The sequence below is a fragment of the Phodopus roborovskii genome, unplaced genomic scaffold (genome assembly GCF_943737965.1).
Source record: "Phodopus roborovskii unplaced genomic scaffold, PHOROB, whole genome shotgun sequence".
In the NCBI taxonomy this organism is placed as follows: Eukaryota; Metazoa; Chordata; class Mammalia; order Rodentia; family Cricetidae; genus Phodopus; species Phodopus roborovskii.
In genome coordinates, this window is record NW_026126433.1 from 43,182,324 (window position 1) to 43,202,763 (window position 20,440).

Genomic DNA, 20,440 nt, shown 5'->3' on the forward strand with positions numbered 1-20,440 from the left:
CCACACAGCCCATGTGCTCCTTGTAGATCATCACCAGGCCTCTCTGCATCCAACCCTGCCCATGGCTGTGTCTAATCACCATCATCGCCTCAGAGAGCCCTCTGAGCTGCAATTCCAATTGTTACTTCCCCTCTGCTTAAAATTTTTTGAAAACCTTCTGCTGCCCACTGGATAAAGACTAAACACCAAGCTTAGCATTCGAGGCTTTCCAGTTTCTCCAGGCTGGCTGTCCATATGCCCTTTCCTCTCTGGCCATGCCAGCAAGGTTACCCCTTTTTAGAACCATCCATTTGGCATTTGCACAAATTGTTTTGGCTTCCCAAGCAGGCATGCTCTTCTGTCTATCCTTGCAGACCCAGGAAAGCTCTGCACCCAGCCAGGCTGTCCGTAAGGCTGATCACAAGCAGAGTGACAAGCCTTTGTACCCATGTGCACTTACTCTTCCCTTACGCCCTTGCCATCTTGCTGGTCACAGCTTCATAGTTTTTGTAAGTGGTTTAACAGCAACACTTGTATTTGTTTCTGTACTGGACATGCTTATTATTTCATAAATAACTGATAAGTGAGTGAATGACTGGTAGACATGGTTACCCCTTTTTGCTTTTATGTAAGGCTGAGAACCATTCTCAGAGCTGAGCTTCTTGTAGCCCTTGTGGAAGTATCTGTGGTGAAAGAATTTAAAGCCAGTGTGATGCTACACAGGCTGCTGGAATCCCAGAGGGTCAGATCATGGGTCTATTACATCATAGTCACCCCCTCCTCACTCTTGTTCTGTTTATAGTATTTCAAATGATTCTCTCCTCCCCTTCTTGCCCCCCCAGTACTAGGGATGGAATGGAAGGCCTCTGGAATGTTCTACCACTGAGTACCCCTATCCATAGCAGGGAAGTTTTCCAAGATGTTGCCCTTGAGAAAGGTTCCTAATGTCCTGACTGGATCATCGTGTATTGTCCTGCACGGTCTCTAGCTTGTCAGTCAAATGGGTATTGGTCTTTGGTGTCATTGAATCAGCGATTAGACATATAGGACACGAGCTCGTGAGCAGGAGAGGTTGGGAAGAGGGTCCCTGCCTGAAGAGACAGACACACCAGGAAAAGCGAAGGCTGCTGGTAGCAGGCCTTTCTCTAGACAAATGACCCACACAGGCAGTCGGCATTGCTTGAGGGATGGATGGATGGGGGTGGGTGGAAATGGAGGTGTCTGTAGATCTGGGCAAGGATTGCCTGAGACTTTGAGAATGGTTTAGATAAGAAGAGAAAAAGAAGGCCAGAGGTTCTGATGGGCCTTGAACACAAGGAAAGAGTTGGGTATGTGGAGTCTGTAGTGGGAAAGTACCAAGTAGGCTCCAGGAACGAGGGAGGTCAGGGAGTGGTCTTTGGAAGCCATAGTGGGAAGAGTGGAAGGGGAGAGGGGAGTCTGATCACGCAGGCTGACCACTGGGTTCAGGTATTCTGAAGAGCAGTGTCTCTCTCCTTGTTAAATACCCGAGTTCCCAGGGTCGTGGGCTTAGTAGGTGGAGATGGGTCCGGGAAGCTTAGTTCTAATAAGCACTGTACCAGGTATGCATGTCACTGGTGGACTGAAGCAATGGCCTAAGAAGCCCTGCTCGGAGGCAGGGGGCTGTTTTTGTGCAGTGCAGGCTGGGAGAGGAAGAGGAAAGGAGTCCGGGAAACAGAAGGGCCTGAACTAGGAAAGAAATGTCTGGAGGAGAATAGATCGGCTGATGGGAAGTCACAGCAGAGGTTGGAAGTTTATGGCTGTGGGACAGAGAAGCCATGGGAGGAGACTAATTTATGGCTCTCTTGTCAATTCTGTCATCTATTCATGAAGCATTTATTGAGCATCTATTTAGGTGCCAGGTGCTGGGGACACAGAGATGAAAGGCTTAGCCCCTGCCCTTAAGGAGTTCGAAGGTTAGAGGAGGAGATGGGATGCGAAACACAATAATTACAATCAATGTCACAATCATTACAATCAGTGTCACAAGAACAATGCTAAAAGTGTGCACAGGAGGCCATGGGAGATGGAGGACAAAGGCCTGGGTGCGTGAGTGGGTGGGAGGCTGGGAGGCCTTAGTTGAAGGATGGGTGTCTGAGGGAGCCTTAGACTACAAGCCAGAAGGCAGTAGCGGTTTTTAATGCAGTGGCTAGAATTCGTCCTGGATCCCAGTTTGGCCACGAAGCCATGAGGAAAGTAACTTCTGTGCTTCGATGTGTTCACCTGAGGTGTGGGAGTTAAGAACTGGATCTCCCTCTCAGTGTTGATGGTGAACATGGTTTACCATGGATCTGGTCCAGAGTGAGGCTCAAACTTGAACCATGCCTGCAAGTGGACAGAGACTGGAAAGAGATGGCCGCGGAGGGAGATAGAGGCGTGTTTGGTGTTGAACTCCATGAGGGCTTGCCTCTTTCACCCTTACCGCCCCTGTGCTGCCAAATGCAGGCTTCCCATGAGGTGATGCCCTGAAAGCGGCTGTCAGCTGGTGCGGGGAATGTACAAGACAAGCATGGTGTGGGGAATGCAAGGGCGAGGCAAAGTGGGCCAGATCCTTAAGTCCTTTGGGGCACACAGTTGTTTGCCCCCAGTGGTCCTTTAACACGCCCCCTGTCAGCTAATAGAAAGAAGGGGGAGAATGGGTAAGGCTACCTATATAATATCCTACCTCCCCAAGGGGCATAATCTTCCCTTCTGCTGTATGACAGTGGAGAGAGGCAGACCGAAAGGAGAAGGTGCTCCATCCCAGGTGCGGGGGAAGGGTTAAGTCTTGAGGCAGGCAGCTTCTCCCTAGAACTGCTGCTAATCACTGGTTCACACCACATTAATTACCCAGCCACAGGGGGGAGTGTGTTAGAGTAAATTAGCAGGTGAGTTCAAAGGGGCCACTCCCTGCATTCCTTAATTAAGAGAGCAGCTGGCAGCTAGGGCTGCTACTCCTGTCTCCCCGGGGGCCTTTCTGGGAAGCTGGAGTCAGGAGGAGCCTGCGTGCAGCGCGCATACTGAGGATGGAGAAGTGGCTTCATCTGCCATGTGTTGCAGCCTGGGTCTCACCATTAGCCCATTTTTACCACTGGCTACAGGAAGGGTGAGCAGGTGGCCAAGCAACCTGCCTGAACATAAAACACAGGGCTGCTTGGTGCAGAGATTCAGGCTGGGACCGATTGGGTGAGGGTGAGCCAAGCTGTGTTTGTAATGTCCAGTCTGCACCGGCAGCCTGGGACCATGATTCTTCCGCAGGGAGAAGTGAGAAGGTTGAGAGAAGGCAAGAAGGCCGGGAGAGAGGAGACCCGGGCAGGGAAAGAGGCTAAGGCAGAGTGGCTGTGGAGGAAGAGGCATTCAGCAAGCTCCTAGGGAACCAGGAGAGAAGGGAAAGGCCCCAGGTGGTACTGGGGAATGGGTAGCCTCTAGGTGCATCTCTGAGGGGACATGTACAACTGGGGCTGAAGAGAGCAGGCAGAAGTCTACTGCCCCATCAAACTTGAAGGAGGGCGTTGTGGACTGAGATCCTGACCAGACCAAACCAGATTGGAGTTATTCCTACTAGACAAGTTTCTAAAAAGCGAGAAATTGCTTAATCAGTTAACTGGAAGGAGACTAGTTCATGTTCACGGGGCCTCATGTGTTACAAGCTGGCCTTGAACTCACTGGTAATAAAAAGTGACCTTGAACTTCTGACCCCTCCTGTCTCTATCCCCTGAATGCTGAGAATATAGATGTGCCCCACCACTTCCAGTTTATGGGGTACTAGGGGATTGAATCAGATGCTTTGTGAATGCTAAGTAAGCACTCTACCTGTTATGGCCCCAGCACGGTTTCAATTTTATCGGAACTGTAACTTTTGAAATGCCTGATTGGCTTTTTGTTCCTCATTATCTGCTTTCTCTGGCCCTCTCTGCCCCATCAGCCCCTCCCTAGTCAGCCTTCTTGTACAGCTGTGGTACTGCAGGAAGACAGACCCCCAAGGTAAAACACCATGCGGATACACTTCAGCCACTTCCTAGAAATAGCCACTGTCACTCTTTCTGCATGTGTGCATTGGATGTACCTTACCGATCGCCCCTGAGACTGTGCCGGCAAGGTCTCCTACAATTCTATCACATTCAGATTTCCTACCTCACCCTGGCTCTAGCCTGTTGTAAGGAGGCAGAAGGGACGATGTCTTTAGTGAGCCAGGGGCATGGTGCACAGAGTGGGAGAGAAGGAGCAAGTAGGAGGGGATACCAGCAAGAGAGTGGGTGGGTGGGGTGTCCATCTTAGGGCTCCTCTGCTTTTGGGGCCATGAGATACCTTTAGAAAGATATGAAGGAAGGCTGCATTAAAGGACACCAGGCCACCATGGGATTTTATTGAGGTAGAGAGGGGGAACTGGAAGCTCATTTATACATTCATCCTTCACCAACACTTGTTGGGTTCTTAGCTCCCACAGTCCACTGCATCAAAGAAACACCTATAGAGCATCCAGCATGTGTAAGCTGGAGGTCAGAACTCACATGCTGGGTGGCAGCAATCCTGCATTGATGAGGAAAGTGACCATCACTATTGGTGTGTTCCACGTGGAAAACATACCAGAAATAAGTAGACATGGGCTACTTCCTGAACTAGAGGCTCTGTGAGCAGTGTGAGAGGCAGAAGCAGAGGCAGACTTGCTGAGGACTCTAGGTCCTGCAAGCTGCTGCTGCCTTCAGCAGTTCGGAAGGAACTGAGACCACAAATGACACAGAGTTTCTCATTTAAATAGAAATGTAGACCTCATTTCTTAGCCAAATATAAACCAACCTGGAATTGAAAGGGACCCTAAGGCATGCAACCCTCTTGCTTCCGTTTTGTCTTGCACCTAAACTGTATAGTCATGTACAAAACAATGACCAGGTATTCATATAGCCTGGACTATTCTGGAACTCACAATGTAGCTGAAGATGACATTAAACTTCTGATCCTCCTGTCTCCAGCTACCCATCACCACATCATTTTCTGAGGTGCTGCCAGGACTTCCTGCATGTCTAGCAAGTACCAACTGAGCTGCTCTCCCAGTCCCCACGTTTTAAGATGTAGTTTACCCATGAGTGGGTCAGAGCGAGTGTAGGTAGCACGTTAACACCTGAGTACTGAAGAGGGCCAGCAGAGGGCAGCCACGAGGCTCCCAGCTGTGGGCTTCCTTCTCCCTTCTCTAAGAAGCAATTCAGTGTTGCTGAACTACCCAGACACTGAAGTCTTGTCCTTTAGGTGGTATGAGTCTATAGAGCCCAGGTCACTAGAAAAGGCACAGTCAATGCATTTCTCTACATGCATAAAGGTTTGCATTTAACTCTGACTTGGAGAGAAAAGGATGTTTCATAGTATAGAATGTGTGGGGCTGCAGATGGACAGTCTCGTGACTAGTATCATCAGATGCCTGTGGTGGCATCCAGCAGTCTCCAGTACTCTCCAATGCCCTTCCTCAGTGTCAACAGAGTCTCTCCCTTGAGAACTGATGGTGTCCCTTTTCTGCTGTGAGATACATCCCCCCAGACTGTATGTGAGGTCTTGGTCTGGATGCTAACACCCCACAAAACAGGGACAGTATGGGCTGACAAGTATGGGCATCTTCAGATAACTCTACTCCCTGCACTTTGGGGGGAGTTTTCATTTCTTTTACTTAGTAATGGTTAATTTTTTGACAAAAAAATTTGCAGTTTATTCCTTTCTAAACTGAGGGAAAAGGATATTTTCAGTTGTGCACACAGGTCTGCAAAGATACCAGGGAGAGAGCAAAGTTCCTGAGTAGCTAGAAGTGGTATGTGTGTGTGTGTGTGTGTGTGTATGTGTGTGTGTGTGTGTGCGCGTAGATGGGTTTCTTATCCATCTGAGCCAAACAACCTGTTATTAGTTTGTTTGTTTTTTAAATTTCCAACCCATTGTGGACTTGTACTTTTGTAGACTGTAATAAAAACAAATTACTAGAAAAACGAAATAAAAAAGGCACACCTACAAAATATAAGCTCTATTTTTTTATGATTGTATTAAAAAACATAAAATTACTGTCAGGTTGCTATACAAGTTTCTAAATATTTGCCATAACTTTTGTATTTATCACTGCTTTCTTGAAAGCAATTCACAGACCAGCACCAACCTGGGTCACTGGTGTAGGGGAAGTGGGACGCCTGAGCAAGAGGTGCTCTGTCCCTGGGAACAACTGGAAGGGAGGGGCTGGAGGCTCCCAGGGCTTTAGTAACAGTGTTTTCCTTCATGAGCTGACATGTCTGTGTTTTGGTATTTTATTAAGGGGACAGTTTTTTCTATCAAGGGAGTAGCAAAGGCTTGGGGTCCACAAGCACACTCTGGCTGACCCATGGGGTCCTCTGCCTCTAGAATATCTGGCTTGGACTGCTCAACAGGCTCTCCAAAGAGAGAGGCTCAGTGTTTCCTGGACATGGACTAGATTGGTGGTTGGAGAAACCAGGGTGAGGGAGGAAAGGGGTTGGGGTGGGAGAAGGGAAGGAGGGAAAGGGTATAGAAGTGAACAGTAAATGATAGCGTGGGTGTCTTTCTAGTTCCCCATCTTCGGGGCAGAACCAAAGGCAATTAAGGGGATGGATGCATTTCCATGATGTATCTTGTAAACAGATCAGCCCATTTGAAAAGCACTTGCAATTTGCCTGGGGATCATATTGAAATTCAGATTGTCATCCAGCAGGTCTGGGGTTGGGTCTGAACAGCTGCTTTTCTATAAGCACCAGGTAATAATGACAGTGTTGGTGTTGGGGAGTCTGGGGAGCCACTATATAAGATGTTATCGGGTCCACGGTGCCTGGAAGATAACATTGATGTCTCCTTTGTAGGTAAGTCAGATTCTACTGTCTGTGATTCCAGTAAAGCTGGGCCTAAAGGAGCATGTATCAGATCCTTTTACTGAGTGTGGATGCCTCAAACCAACAAATGATCTACACGGACATGAAAAACAGGCAACAAATGTGCATAGTTCTTTTAACAAAATAGATTTACAACCATTTTTTTTTTTAAATCAAGAAAGCAATGGCATGCTTTTTTGGTGTGCTCTGCAATCTGGAAGCTCTGGGCAAGCTGAGTTCTGTCTCCCAGCTGAACTTGTTCAGAGCTGCAGGTGGAGATTCTATGGAATTTGCGGCCTGACCTTAGTCTTGCTGAACTTCCAAGAAGTCTTTTAGTCCTGTAGTCACAGCTTCATACTTTCCTTTCAGGATAAAGGCAAGCATATTCTCTTTTTGTATAAAATCTATTTATCTGTGTGTATTTATGCACAAACACACGTATTTGTATTTAGTTATCTAGTATCTTATCTATTATCATTTGTCTGTTATGTTAACTATGTTACCTATCTATCTATCTATCTATCTCTATATATTCACCTATGCATCTACCATTTATCATCTCTATCATCTATGTCTATCTTTATATTTATCTATCATCTCTATCATCTATGTCTATCTCTATATTCATCTATCATTCATCATATCTATCTATCTATCTATCTATCTATCAATCACTCAATCAATTATCTGTCTATCTGGAACAAAAACCCTTTTACATTTGCATTTAAAGAAGAGATCTGTGCCTCTGGGTCCAATGTTACTTCTGGAACTGTGTCCGTGTCTGTGTGAAAGTGGGAGTTGTTCATTCCCACACTATTGCCTGGTTTCCCACTCAGAATTTCCTGGCCAGGAATAGGGCACAGGGGCTCCCTCCCTGTGTGCTCAGGAACTGGGTGACCCACAGAAAGAGCTGGGCACAACTGGGCAGCACTGGAGAGCAACTGGGGAGCAGTGGGTGCTGGGTGCTGGAGGGTGGGCATGGGCAGATGTTGGATTCAGGCACTGCACAAGTAGGGAATTCTATCATCAGACACTGAGGGACTCTTGACTGGTCGTGTTGTTTGGGTCCAGATCATTAGTAGCAGTCTCACTCAGCTGTGGTTTTTTCCCTGGCTTTTTCACTGATGCATAGATGTGAATGTCCTGCAGGAAAGCTAGGTCAGTACAGGGAAGCAGACACGTGACAAAGGGTGAGGAAGGTCAGGGGTTCCTGCTTACTTGTTCTTCTGTGGGGAGCTCCTCGAGTCTGGCTGTGCAAAGAGAAACATTCAGGTCAGGATGTCTGCATCCATCTCCTCTCACCTCTTGGCTAGTGCCCTTACCCAAGAGAGTGCAGGCCCCTTTACAGCTATTTAATTTGGAATCAGGAAAAACTACAGATTGGGATCTTCCCATCTACCTCTGGACCCAACTCCATTTTTTCTATTATGCAGAAAGGTGTGAAAGCAAATGCCACCTGAACAGGTTGTAGACTTTAGATGAGAAAGAAGGAGGTGATGGGAAGTTGGATGGGTAAAGACTGTTATACTGATAAAAGGAAAAGAAGTTAAACACTAGCCAAAACCCTAACTGGGTATCCAGTGAGGGAAGAAATTGGTCCTGGGCTTAGAGAGAACACTTTTCAGGGTTCCTGGATTAGCCAGAGGGGAACTCTTGAATTCATGGGGATGGTCTATCTTAATGAATAAGTGAGCTTCCTGAAAACTCATCAAAATTTTCTTGGCAGAAGGAGCTGCCAACTTGAATAAATACATCTTGCTTTAGAAGTCTATTAAAGCAACCACTTTTCCCCTAGACTAAATAGAAAATCAGAATATTGTCCCCATGGAGGGAGAGGTGGGTTGATTTAAATATCTGTAGGTACATTTAAAGACCTAGAAACAAATGGGAACCAAACATCCTTGAAACTGATAGCCATTTCTTTAAGTATGGCTTGAAGTAAATGAGGCTTCAAGGGGGAATAAACATGTAGATTACAAAGTGATTATTTTGAAAGCTAGCATAAATTCATGCTTAAATATCATCATCAAGACAGAGAAAAGAGTGTGAGATATCAAAAGTTACAGAGAAACTAAAAAATTCAAGTTTCTGATTTTTTTTATCTCTTCTCTACAGAATTGTCCACATTAGAATTTTAACTGGCCTTTTTAGAAGATAAACACTGGAGGAACTTGGTGAATGATCTGCTTCTGCCAGAATGGGAACTTATCAGGCAGCCACTTATGTACCACTTGAACCCATTACTTGTAGCTGTATTTTATCTCATTAATTTAAAGCCTCACGATATCCCTGAGAGGGAGATAATTTGATGACTCTTAGAGAGCTATGATCAAGCCACAGAGTGGCCGGGTTGGGAGTTGGCCATTGATCTGTCCTCTCTATCATATTTCCTTTCTGTTGTGTTAATACCAATGACGACTCACCCTGGGTACCACACTGTCCACAGTGGGTGTGCATGTATGGACTTGTGCATCCTATCTCTTATTTACTATCTATCTCTCAGCAGACTTGAGGACTGCTGCGTTTAGTGAGAGAGGCATAAGCCCTTCTTCAGCATTTTATCCCCCATCATATTCAGTGCCACAGATTACCTTTGGAATGTGAAGGCCACCAATATAAATCATATCCACCTTGTAAGAATTCTAGGGTTCATGCTTCTGTTCATGCCTGAGTGTGTAATAGTGGGTTTGCATCTCTGTGACTGCGATCATATGAGGTTAGATATCTCTGTGTGTATACTGAAAACTCTCTGTGTCCTTTTGAGTGTTCCTTTGTGGGACATGGAAAGAAAAAAATCTTCTCACATAGGACTCAGGTAAAGAGAATGGCTATGCTTGTCAGGCTGTGGTTTCTCAAAGGCTGGCAAATACCAGAGATTTAACAAGTAAGGAATCAAAAAGAGTTACTAACCATTTTTTTTACAGGGCCTGAAGAAGCAAATTAGAAACACAGTGGCAAGGACTATCCCACCAAGCAGGCTTGCAAGTATCCAAGCAATTGTCCAGTTGCTGTTGGTTGAGGCAGACAAGACTTGAGGACCTGAGAATGGGGAAGTAATTATGTGCATCGCAGAAATTCAGAAATACATACCAAACTGACACAGGAGACACAGTGGGCAACTTTGAAAACACAACAAGCAAACAAACAAACAAACAAAAAACCAAAACAAAACCAAAAAAAAAAAAAAAAAAAAAACAAAACACATGGCCGAGAGAAGCCTTGTAAGTGGGAGAGAAAGATGGCACATAAGGAGCTAGCTTGACTGATCATGCAATGGATGGCCATGTAACCCCTCCCATATTGGGCTCCCCACCCTCTGCAGTTCAGAAGATAGACAGAGCCTGCCTGCCATAAGTCATTATTGTGGTAGGTGTGGTGGGAAGTGACAGAGGCGTGAGAACTGACTGGGGCTCAGAGATTGTGTGGGACAAAACATACCAACCATGGGGAACTTCTCAGGCTCACTCATCTCTTTGGAGACATGGTTTTTAGCTTCACAGGAATAATCCTGAATACTCCACTCTGGCTTTGCTGAGATGCGGAGGGAGGCGACTCTGTCTGTGGAAGCCAGGGATTCCCCTAGTATCTCTCCATTAAGGTAGAATGAATACAAGATTGGAAGGGAGCCGCTCTGGACCTCACAGAGAAACTCCACCATGTCTCCTGCAGCAGGGTTAGCAGCTTCATGTCGCAGAGTAACCACAGGATGGGATACAGGCACTGGATGGCATATGGAACCGGAGAGTCAGCCTGACTGCCCAGGATCCAGGATACCTTCTCCCCTGGAACCTCTTACTTACTCCCATGCAGGCCTGCTGCCTGATGTCTGGATCCTTGAGGAGTTCTCTCTTCCCTTATCAACTTACCCTGTACATGGATCTCAAAATGTTGACTTTGTTTCTGGATTAGGCCATCCTTAGTGGCCACTGCACACTGGTAAAGCCCAGAGTCTTTCTCCTTGATTTCTGAGATGTGAAATATTGGGTCGTGACTCTTGTCCTGAATGACATGACTGTCCTTGTAGAAAGAGTAAAAGGACCACAAGGCTAGCTTCTGGGGGTGCAGCTGTGTCTGACACCTCAGGACCAGTGGTCTCCCCTCTTGGAAGTATGGAGGGAGGACAGAGCTCAGCACAGGAGTCTGGAACAACTCTGGGGAGACACAAGCCCAAGGCTCAGGAAGAAAGTCCCAGACAGCATAGCCCTGGAGGCTGAGGACTGATCTTTGCATCACACAGGCTATCACTCTGAGACCCAGAAGGAGAGATAGTTTACATCCTCAGAGCTTGTCCATTGTCCTCATGCAGTGAGTATGAAGTGACTCCTACAAAGCCAGGTTCTGTGGGAACCCCAGAAAGTCAGAACCAGATAACCCCTTAGTGGTTGTGGTCCTCAGAGGGGAAAACTGGGTAGATATGCTGGCCCAGGGCTCTTCCAAATGCCTTGTATCCTCTAGCTACATGTTGGACATCATTGTGGATATCTCAGGACCCAATGAATTGGCTCAACATCATCTAGCATAAGGGGTCCTAGACAGCCATTGACCTCCAGGATCCCTGAAACATGCCTTACTGTCACACTAGACCTCTCCAACTGGTGACTCACCTTGGACTTCAATCATGACTAGCTGTGAGACTTGTTCAAAATGTACCATTTTCCCACTGCAGCTGTAATTCCCGCTGTTTCTCACTGTTGTGGTCTTTATGGACAGAGAGCTGTTGTTCACAGAGATATTAAGGAATTTTCCATCTTTGTAGAACTTCACCTGGGACAGCGTGTGGTTCGTTGCACTGCATTGTAGAGTCAGCGTGTCTCCTTCAAACACAGGGTTTGGCTGGACTTGGAGATGCACCTTAGCTATGGGGTATGGAGACAGAGCCAGCCATGGAATGACAGGTCCCATTGCTTTACTGGTCTCTCTCTGCTCCAGATGTAGGTCTCACACTAGGGAATGAGACTCCTGCACAGTGCCTTTGTTTCTGGGTCTTCATGCTAGACCAGGGTTGGGCAGAAGCTCAACTTCCTTTTCTCTTGCTGGCCTGTTCCTGACCACACTTTCTTTAGTCTTCTGATTCCCCTGAACCTATCCCCTCCTGTGCCTTCTCCTGGATTTCTTCCAACCCATCTTTCTCTTCCCACCACACTGTCAAATTTTCTAAGCTCATTTCATCCTTTCCATTGTCTGATTTTGTTTCTCTCGATTCTGTTTCCTCCTTCCTCTGTTGGTTCAAATCCCCCAGTGTGGCATTTTCTTCAACCACTGCCCCTGATGAGAGCTACATAAATGCCCACCAGGAAAACAACAGCAGCAAAAAACAACTTTTTCTCTAGGCTTCCCCAGACCTAGTGTTCATCTCTACCCTGAGAAGGGACTTCCATCTTCTGTCAGTCTAGGAGAGATGTTTTATCTCTGTCTGTCCTCCTAACAGGCTCTCTGAGCTCTGATGAGGACAAGATAAGGGGTCCTAAAGATCTACCATCATCTGCCAGGCAGGCATGTTGGGTCTGTTCCCAGGCTGTAACTTTTTGACGTGTTAGACATGACTAGCTCAGACTGCCTTAGGAGTCTGGACAAAGAGTCTAAGATTCATGATGAGTAATCAGATAAGAAGTGCTGACATTGGTTCCAGCCCCTCTTGCCTTTGTCTGGATCTCCCTGGATGCTTAAGGCCTCCTGCACTCACTTAGAAGCAGAGCAGTGGTGTTCAAGTACATGAATTTGAGCGACTTCTGCATGTATCACAGAGGTCAAGATGCCCACAGCTCAGAGTTTTCCTCTGCTTGATGGAAAACACCATGAAGGCTATGAGACAGGAGGAGATGGAGGGCAAGAAGCTGAGGAAGAAAAGAAGACTAAGACAAAAGTGGGGCTTCCATGTCTGGAGAAGGGACAGGAGTCCAAACCCTGGCCCCCCAGAGCCACACTGAGAGGAGGGCCAACAGCTAGAGCCATGTTGAAGAGACTATGAGGGACCTCAGTGCTACCCTGCAAAGACTCCCATGAGACTGGAAACATCTGGAACCTAAGCCGGTGGAGCCCTGTTCTTCCTTTGTCCTGGACTCTAGTTAGGGACTCTGAAAACCTGCTCTAGGTCTTCCTTGCAAGTGAGGAACCACAGTGGCACTATCATATCCCTTCCCATTAAAATGTTGGCTCAGGAATCAGAAGAGACAGGTAAGACTTACAATTTGTCTCAAAACAGGAATCTGCAAGAGATAAAAGAGATAAAGTTAAATTAACTAGTACAAAAACTTCCACATCAGCAAGTGGTATTTATATCATTTGAGCTGCCAAATACTTAGGTCCCAAGACACCCAGCACTTACCTCTCAATCACCTAATCCCTAAGCCACTCAGTCAATTCCCCCAAACATTTAACTAGTAAATGTTTGTAGGGTACACATTCCCTGTCATACCCAACCTGCATCTGGTCAGATTTTGCCCTCCCAGACAGGCCTTCCCTAGGACTGCAATCAGAATTCTTCATGTTCGTAGAATCCTATTGCATCACTATTACTTTCCAGAGTACTAAGCAATATTGTAATTAATTTGTGAGATAGGGTCTTACTCTGTAGCCCAAGTTCCCCAGGCTGGTCTCTGACTCATGGAAATGCTCCTGTTTCAACCTCCTGGGTGCTGAGATGACAAGTGTTAGCCACCGCATCTGGTTTGAATTTGTCTTATTAAGTTGCCAGCATGTTATTGCCTAATTCTCCTCTGTTCAGAATGTAATCTGACTACATGTCTTAATGGCTATGTTCCTTATACCCAGGACCTGTGCCTGGAACACTGAGTTAGTAGTAAGTATGATGGTTAGTCTCAACTTGACTGGATTAATGTATACTCAGGAGATTAGTAGAACACACCTCTAGGTGTGTCTATGAGGCCATTTCCAGGGATAAGTGGGTCATGAGGACTCTGTTGTAATGAGTGGATTCATCCTTTGATTATTTCAGAATATTATCGGGAGGTGCCCAAAGTAGGAGATAGGATGTATGGAGGAAGTAGCTTCACTGGAGGTGTGCCCTGGAAGGGAATGTCTTGTTCTGTGTCCTTTCATTGTCTACTTCCTGGTTACCATGGGGCAAGCAGCATTCCTCCATGCCTTTCTACCATGGTGTTCCTGCTTTACCACTTACAAGTGATGAATCCAGTTGACTATACATTGAATCCTTTGGAACCATAAACACAATAAACTTTTCCTGCCTTAAGTCCATTTTCTTGAGTATTTTGTACCAGTAACTAAAAGCTAATAACTATCATGGGTGGGGGGGGTGAAGGAAGGGCACACACATGTGCCACATGCTCTCACCCTCCCTGCTTCGGATGCAGGTGGAGAATTTCAAGTTAATTTAGCATTCAGCTCAGGGTCAGCACATTTATAGGTCTTCAAGTTTTTCTTTTTTCCAGAACTATAAAAGTCTCTTCCCTTCCATCTGTCCCACCCTTCTTTCCTATGAACTTGTTGTAAAAGAGCAGGCAGGATTTGGAAGTAGACGGCCTTGACTGGATTTACAAATCTGCTTCTTTCTGTGTGAGCTTGGACAAATTGCCCAAATTCCAAGAGCGTCCAATTCCTCATTTTGTCATATCATATAATTGGGATTGATAATAGTAATTTTTTAGAATAGTAATTTTTTTAATAGGTGGTTGTAAAGGTTATATTGATCCACTGCCTGTGAAACTAGTTATGCTAACTGAAAGCAGAAGGCTTGAGCTCAGAGCAGATGAGAACCCGCTCTGTAGTTAGGCTTCCCCTACCTTTCTTTCTCACTGGAAAAGGACCTTGTAGTTATGATATGCTGAGCACACAGGATTGAGAGTCCTGAAGCTTATAACAAGAGAGAAGTAACCCAGACATCAGAGCCACTTCATTGAGCTCATGTCTCCAAGTCCCAATGACTTGTTGCTCCATTGTACAACAAGACCTTGGAGTGATGTGTGTGAAATAGGCCTCTGTAATCAAGATGGCAGCCAACTGGGATCATACTGAAAGACACTTGCCTATAGCAGTTTCTATGATGAGGGCCCAAGGACCTTGGTTAGATATAGGCTAAAGGTGAAGTGACAATGTGTAAGATTTCTAAGAGCTATTGTCAGGCTAAGTTGTATTATAGAGCCCTGAATCTTGGAAGCATCTGGGAGCTTCTTGCTTCATAGTGGGAGTAAGAGTGAAGTTGAGCTTTCAGAACACCAACAGAGCATATCAATGCAAGGCAGATGAGAATGAGGGACAGGGTCTGGAGACCATCCCTTATCGTAATGTTGAAGGATTTGGGAGTTATTTATAAAGATACAACAGAATATGGACACAATAGTGGCCTTCAGTCATTTTTCCAAAGAGAAGGGAAAGGTTTATTGTGAGTTACTTCATAGGACAGAAAAGAGACTAATTATTGAAAACTAGAGGGATCAGGAGGCAGATTTAGCTCAACATGAAGAAGTATTTCACAGTGGGTCTCTTCTATGGAGGAACATGCTGCTTTGTCAAGCCATGGCTGCCATGGCACCAAGGACTGTGGAGGGAGGAAGGTTCCACTAGGAGAGGGAACTTGTCTAATTTTTGGCTCAGAAGAAAGCTAAGGACCATCCATAAAACTTTTCTATATTTAAAGATGAGGCATATCCTATCATGCTTGATGCCAGGATATCTAGCTTTCTAGACACTGATAGCTGATAATTACTAATTATTGCAATTATCATGACCACAAACTGAACATTATTTAAAACGAATTTCTATTTTCTAGTTTATCTATCATCTATCTATCTATCTATCTATCTATCTATCTATCTATCTACTTTTTAGACAGGGTTCCTCTGTGTAGCTTTGGAGCCTACCCTGGAATTCACTCTGTAGATCAGGCTGGCCTTGAATTCACAGAGATTCACCTGCCTCTGCCTCTCCAGTGCTGGGAAGGAGGATGGGGAAAACACGGGACTCAACCTCTGATGGATAGGTGTTGGCATTCCTGTTTTGCTCTTGTTAACTCCAGGAAGGTCTCTGAGAGACTTGGTTTCCCCATTGTTTAATAGGGATTGAAAATAACTGTTCTAGAAGATCTTAATGGCTAGATACTACAAAGCAGCCATTCAGTGGTTTCGTTCTGCTTTTCTTCTCTTTCTCTCTGTCCACATCAGAGAGGAAATAGCAGCTTTTACCACATACCCACCCCTGGGGTTTGTGTCTTAGGATATTTTTCTGGGATCTCTAGGCATCAAATGTGGGCTACTTGTGTCTAGTTCTCCACTATACTGCATGCCAGGAAACTGGTCATCAGCTTCCACCTCTCCTAAGCTTTGCAGTTTGCTATCTAGATTCTGGATTAAAAAAATGAGATGCCTTGGACTTTATCCAGACAAGTCCCAAGGGCTGTTTTTTTCACAAGATCATTCAACTTGCCCCCTGGGAACCTCCCACTAAAGGTAACCCTGCTTCTTCCATAGTATGAACATTAGGCCTCTTCACTTGCCAAGATGGCCGTTCCTAACACAGAATAGAGAGAAGAACACAAAGCAGAGCAGGTGTTTTCCTCACAGGCTTCAGTTTTCACAAACTGTCCAGGAAGAGGTCAGAGTTAGGGACAATTTCGCTTTTTCTGTTCTATGAAATAAACAACAAGCAGCAAAGATGCAAAACAAGCAAATAGATCATTAGAAACACCTTTTCTCCCTTCCTTCCTCTCTCCCTCCCTTCCTTCCTTCTTTTCTTTTCCCACCACCAAAAGAAAACTGTTACACACACACACACACACACACACACACACACACACACACACACACACACTTTGGTGTGCAGAAGGATGACACTGAGCTGGGCCCAGAAACACTCTGTTCAGAAATCTTTCACTTTTGGATCAATCAGTCACAAAACAGCTGGCCAATGTGGCTGGAGAGGAGAGAGACAGGGACTGTTGACTTTTCAAACCAGCCCTGAGGACCAGTTAGATCCCAAAGCTCACCATACTCCTTACAGAGAGACAAAGTAGGCAGGAGAGGAAGGCAAGCTTAAGGGCTCTGTATAGACAGAGTGCAGAGCTTTTGACCAAGTGAGAAGTCTGGACTTCAGCAAGTGGTTCTTGGAGAATGCTAAGGTGTCATAAAAGAGATGTTGCCTTCCAAGTGTTGCCTCCTGCTGCTGAACAAAAGGCATGGAATTTACACCTCTGTCTCTGATCTTCCCTTGATACTCCCATGGGACTCCTCTCCTTCAGTAACTGTTTCCTTTTGGGATAGCCCCCAAAATTATCAAATGGGGTTAAAAGTGACTTTGGGAGGCCCTGGGATCTTACAGTCTGCCTCTCTAATTTATTTCTGATGATGGGCCTGCTTTGCCAAGAACTTTGGCAAAGGAGCTAGGAGACATTGCAGAATGTTTCCACCCCATACTAGCTTCTCACAGCTTGCCAATGTGCATACACTTCTCTCAAGCTCCAGGCACTAACTCACCATGAATCTGGAAAAAGAACAGTTAGGAACTATGTCTCAGAGACCACTTTCCTGGAGCACAGTAACTCACCAAAGAGCAGCAGAACCACCAATGGCAGCATGGTGCCTTTCCTGAGACAGAGCATGCCAAATAGCAGGCCGACCTGGAAATGGAGATACAGCAATTAGTCCTCTTGACCTGGGTTGAGTGGGTGGATCTTCTGACCTAAGAGGAAGTGGAGAAGAAATTTGACAAGCTCAAATGGCGTTTTTCCCCCCCCCCTCTTTCTTTCTCTCTCTCTCTCTCTCTCTCCCTACACACACACACACACACACACACACACACACACAGGAAGGAGTCAGGTAAATCACTAATAAGGGTTTCCTGTGGTTTCACACGACTCATGCCAGGGAACCAGGATGGGTTATTGATGGGAGATGTCATTCTGTAAATATGTTTCTCTTTTTGGTTAATGAATAAAGCACCGTTGGCAAATAGGAAGGCGAGATAGGTGGGACTAGGAGATAAGGAGGATTCTGGGAGATGTAGTAGAGGAGAGTCATGATGTAGGGACTTGAGAGAAGTCTGGACCCTCTCTTCAGTAAGATAAGACCATGTGGAAATACTTAGATTTATAGAAATAGGCTAATATTTAAGACAGAGCAAGCCAATAAGAAATGCTAACAGGCCAACAGCTTTATATCTAATACAGTGTCTCTGTGTGTTATTTGGAACTGACGAAGCTCTGGGACCAGGCTGGCAGGAAAACTGCTCATAACAGGTTATAGCTGTGGATTATTCCTACTGGAAAGCTTCAGTGACTGTTCAAATTCAGTCTCAGCCTCCCCGAGTGATAGCGTAATATTGGAACCACTAATCATCCAACTTCTATCCCTGAGAGACCTCCAGTAGTCTGATGAAGTCCTTCCTTGCTATAGTCTGGCTCTAGAATATTCTCCAAAAATCCATGTATTAAAGGCTTGGTCCAAGGTCTGTTTTAAGAATTGGGGCTAACTTGAGAGGCTGCAGTCATGGAAAGCATGCCCTCAAAGGGTGTTGTGGGGTCAGGGCTCTTCCCATTTCTCTCTTTGCTTCCCAGTAGCCATGATGAAACAGGTACCATTGTATGCTTCCTGCCATGATTTTTTGCTGAAGCATAGGCTCAGAAATAGATTAAACTATGTTGGTAATAGGCCTGATAGGATTTCCTAAGAGTAAAACGTGGATATTCAATGATGCAGCATCTTCCTGACACCCAAAGTGTGTTCATACAAGCTTTATTTGTAATAGATAAAATCTTGAAAGGACACAAAGGTCCCTCACAGAGATCTCCATTGGTTCCAAGGACAGAACAGAACACGTGGCTTTGAGATGAAAGATAGAAGAATCTGGTAAAACAGCACGGGGACTTTTCCGGCAGTTAAGCTTTCTGAGGAAGTCTACATGAGCAGTTCTATGTGGTTGGGAAAAGACTCCATGTGCTTATTGCTGAAGGCAAGAGCAGACAGAGTGAGTTTCCTGTATTTTCACCATAGATTCTCTGACTCAGAGGAAATGGGACATCCACCTGACACTGACAGGCAGTGACCTGGTCACCAGGCTGCTTCAGTATTCCAGTAGTAAGGAGGTGAGAAAGAGTACAGTGTCTATCTAGAGGGTACTTATGTTTTCCTTCATCATTCTTTGCAGAGTTTTCTTCAACTTTGTTCAGCAATGGGTAAGCGGGCGGTGCAGGTCATTACAGGGAAGGAGACAAGGGGATGGGTAACCACAAATGGGTTCATACACAAGGCATCCTTGATGTTTTGAATACAGAATGGTCAAAGCATCTCTCTGGCCTCATCTACTGTCATTGTGTCCCAAAAGCTGTGAGTGTGAAGTGAATCCCAACTTATCATGTCACCCTTACAGGTGACATGCTTCTGTACCTTCAGATGTGAATGGATTGGCTCTCTGAGCTCAGCTGGCTGCCCACCATTCCCCTATGAATGTAGGTGACATAAGAGAATAGCAGTATGGTTACATATCTGCCCAGGTCACACATCTTCTAGGACCCAGGCTACACTGAATGGAGACTGCTATGAGTTAGGCTCCAAACCCATCACACCTTCTTACATTGCAACACGACATTGTTACTAACAAAGTCCACCTGAGAACCATGCAATTGAGTTACAAAAAGAAAATTGCTAATGTTTTGAGTAAATTTATAATTTTGTGTTGGGCTATATTCATATCCTTGGCTGCAGGTTAGATGTACCTGCAGGGGACTAGACATAAAGATAGGACTCTCTTCCATAAGAGGCTGGAAGCCCAGGTTCTTAACTGTGTAGGTCATTGTCAGGACAACAACTGTGAGGGCCAATGGTTGTTGGGGTCTGAGAAATGGCAGTTTAGCGCCCAGGAGGTCAGAGGGTGAACTCAGGAGAATGGTCATTAGGGACATCTCTGGGCACAGGGCAGCAGGCTAGACTCCACTCAAGCTCGAATCCTTGGTCTTATTTTGTGTGTCTGTTGTTTGTGCCTGAGTGTATATCTGTGTACCACATTCAGGACAGTACCTTTGAACGCTAGAAGAGAGAGAGAGAGAGAGAGAGAGAGAGAGAGAGAGAGAGAGAGAGCATTAGATCCTTGGGATTGGAGTTACAGTTCATTATGAGCCACCGTATGTGTACTGGGAATTGAATTCAGGTCCTTTGGAAGAGCAGCAAGTGCTCTTAACCACTAAGCCATCTTTCTAGCTCCCTTGCTTTGATTCTTAATCTGCTGAGATACCTTGGCTAAGCTTGCAACAGTTTGGGTATCAGGATCCTTATCTCTAAGGTGAATAAATAATTTTATTTCACCCTAAAAGTGAAATAAAAGCATGAGGTGTGTAGACAGTGCTGTCTTCTGGAGCACTCCAAGATGCTGAAAATGTCCCCTGGCTGCTTCCTGCAATAGTTCTCACTTGGATCGTAGCTATCAAATATTTGAAATTGGCTGATGAGGCTGAGGAGCTACAATTGCATTTGCCTGTGTTTTAGTTAATTCAATATTTAATGTTACACGTGGCTTCTGGCTGCCTTCTTGGTTGTCACAGGATTAGAGCCATGCCACATAAGGAGGAAGTACTTGATGAAGGCTATCATTGTTAAAGGAACAGTGAGCCTGGAACTACTAGACTTCCTTGCAAGTTTCACTTCTTGGGAGGT

At 45.5% G+C, this 20,440-nt stretch overlaps 1 protein-coding gene across 1 annotated transcript; it reads right to left on the reverse strand.

Moving 5' to 3' along the window:
- Positions 1-7,850: 7,850 nt before the first annotated feature.
- On the reverse strand, positions 7,851-19,683 carry Fcrl6 (Fc receptor like 6). The gene is made up of 8 exons (XM_051185766.1): positions 19,507-19,683; positions 17,340-17,412; positions 13,010-13,030; positions 11,429-11,680; positions 10,691-10,975; positions 10,263-10,544; positions 9,735-9,854; positions 7,851-7,978 (listed from the first exon to the last, which is right to left on the reverse strand). Exons 1-8 carry the CDS (start codon positions 19,681-19,683, stop codon positions 7,851-7,853), a joined length of 1,338 nt encoding a protein of 445 aa, XP_051041723.1.
- Between the last annotated feature and the right edge of the window lie 757 nt (positions 19,684-20,440).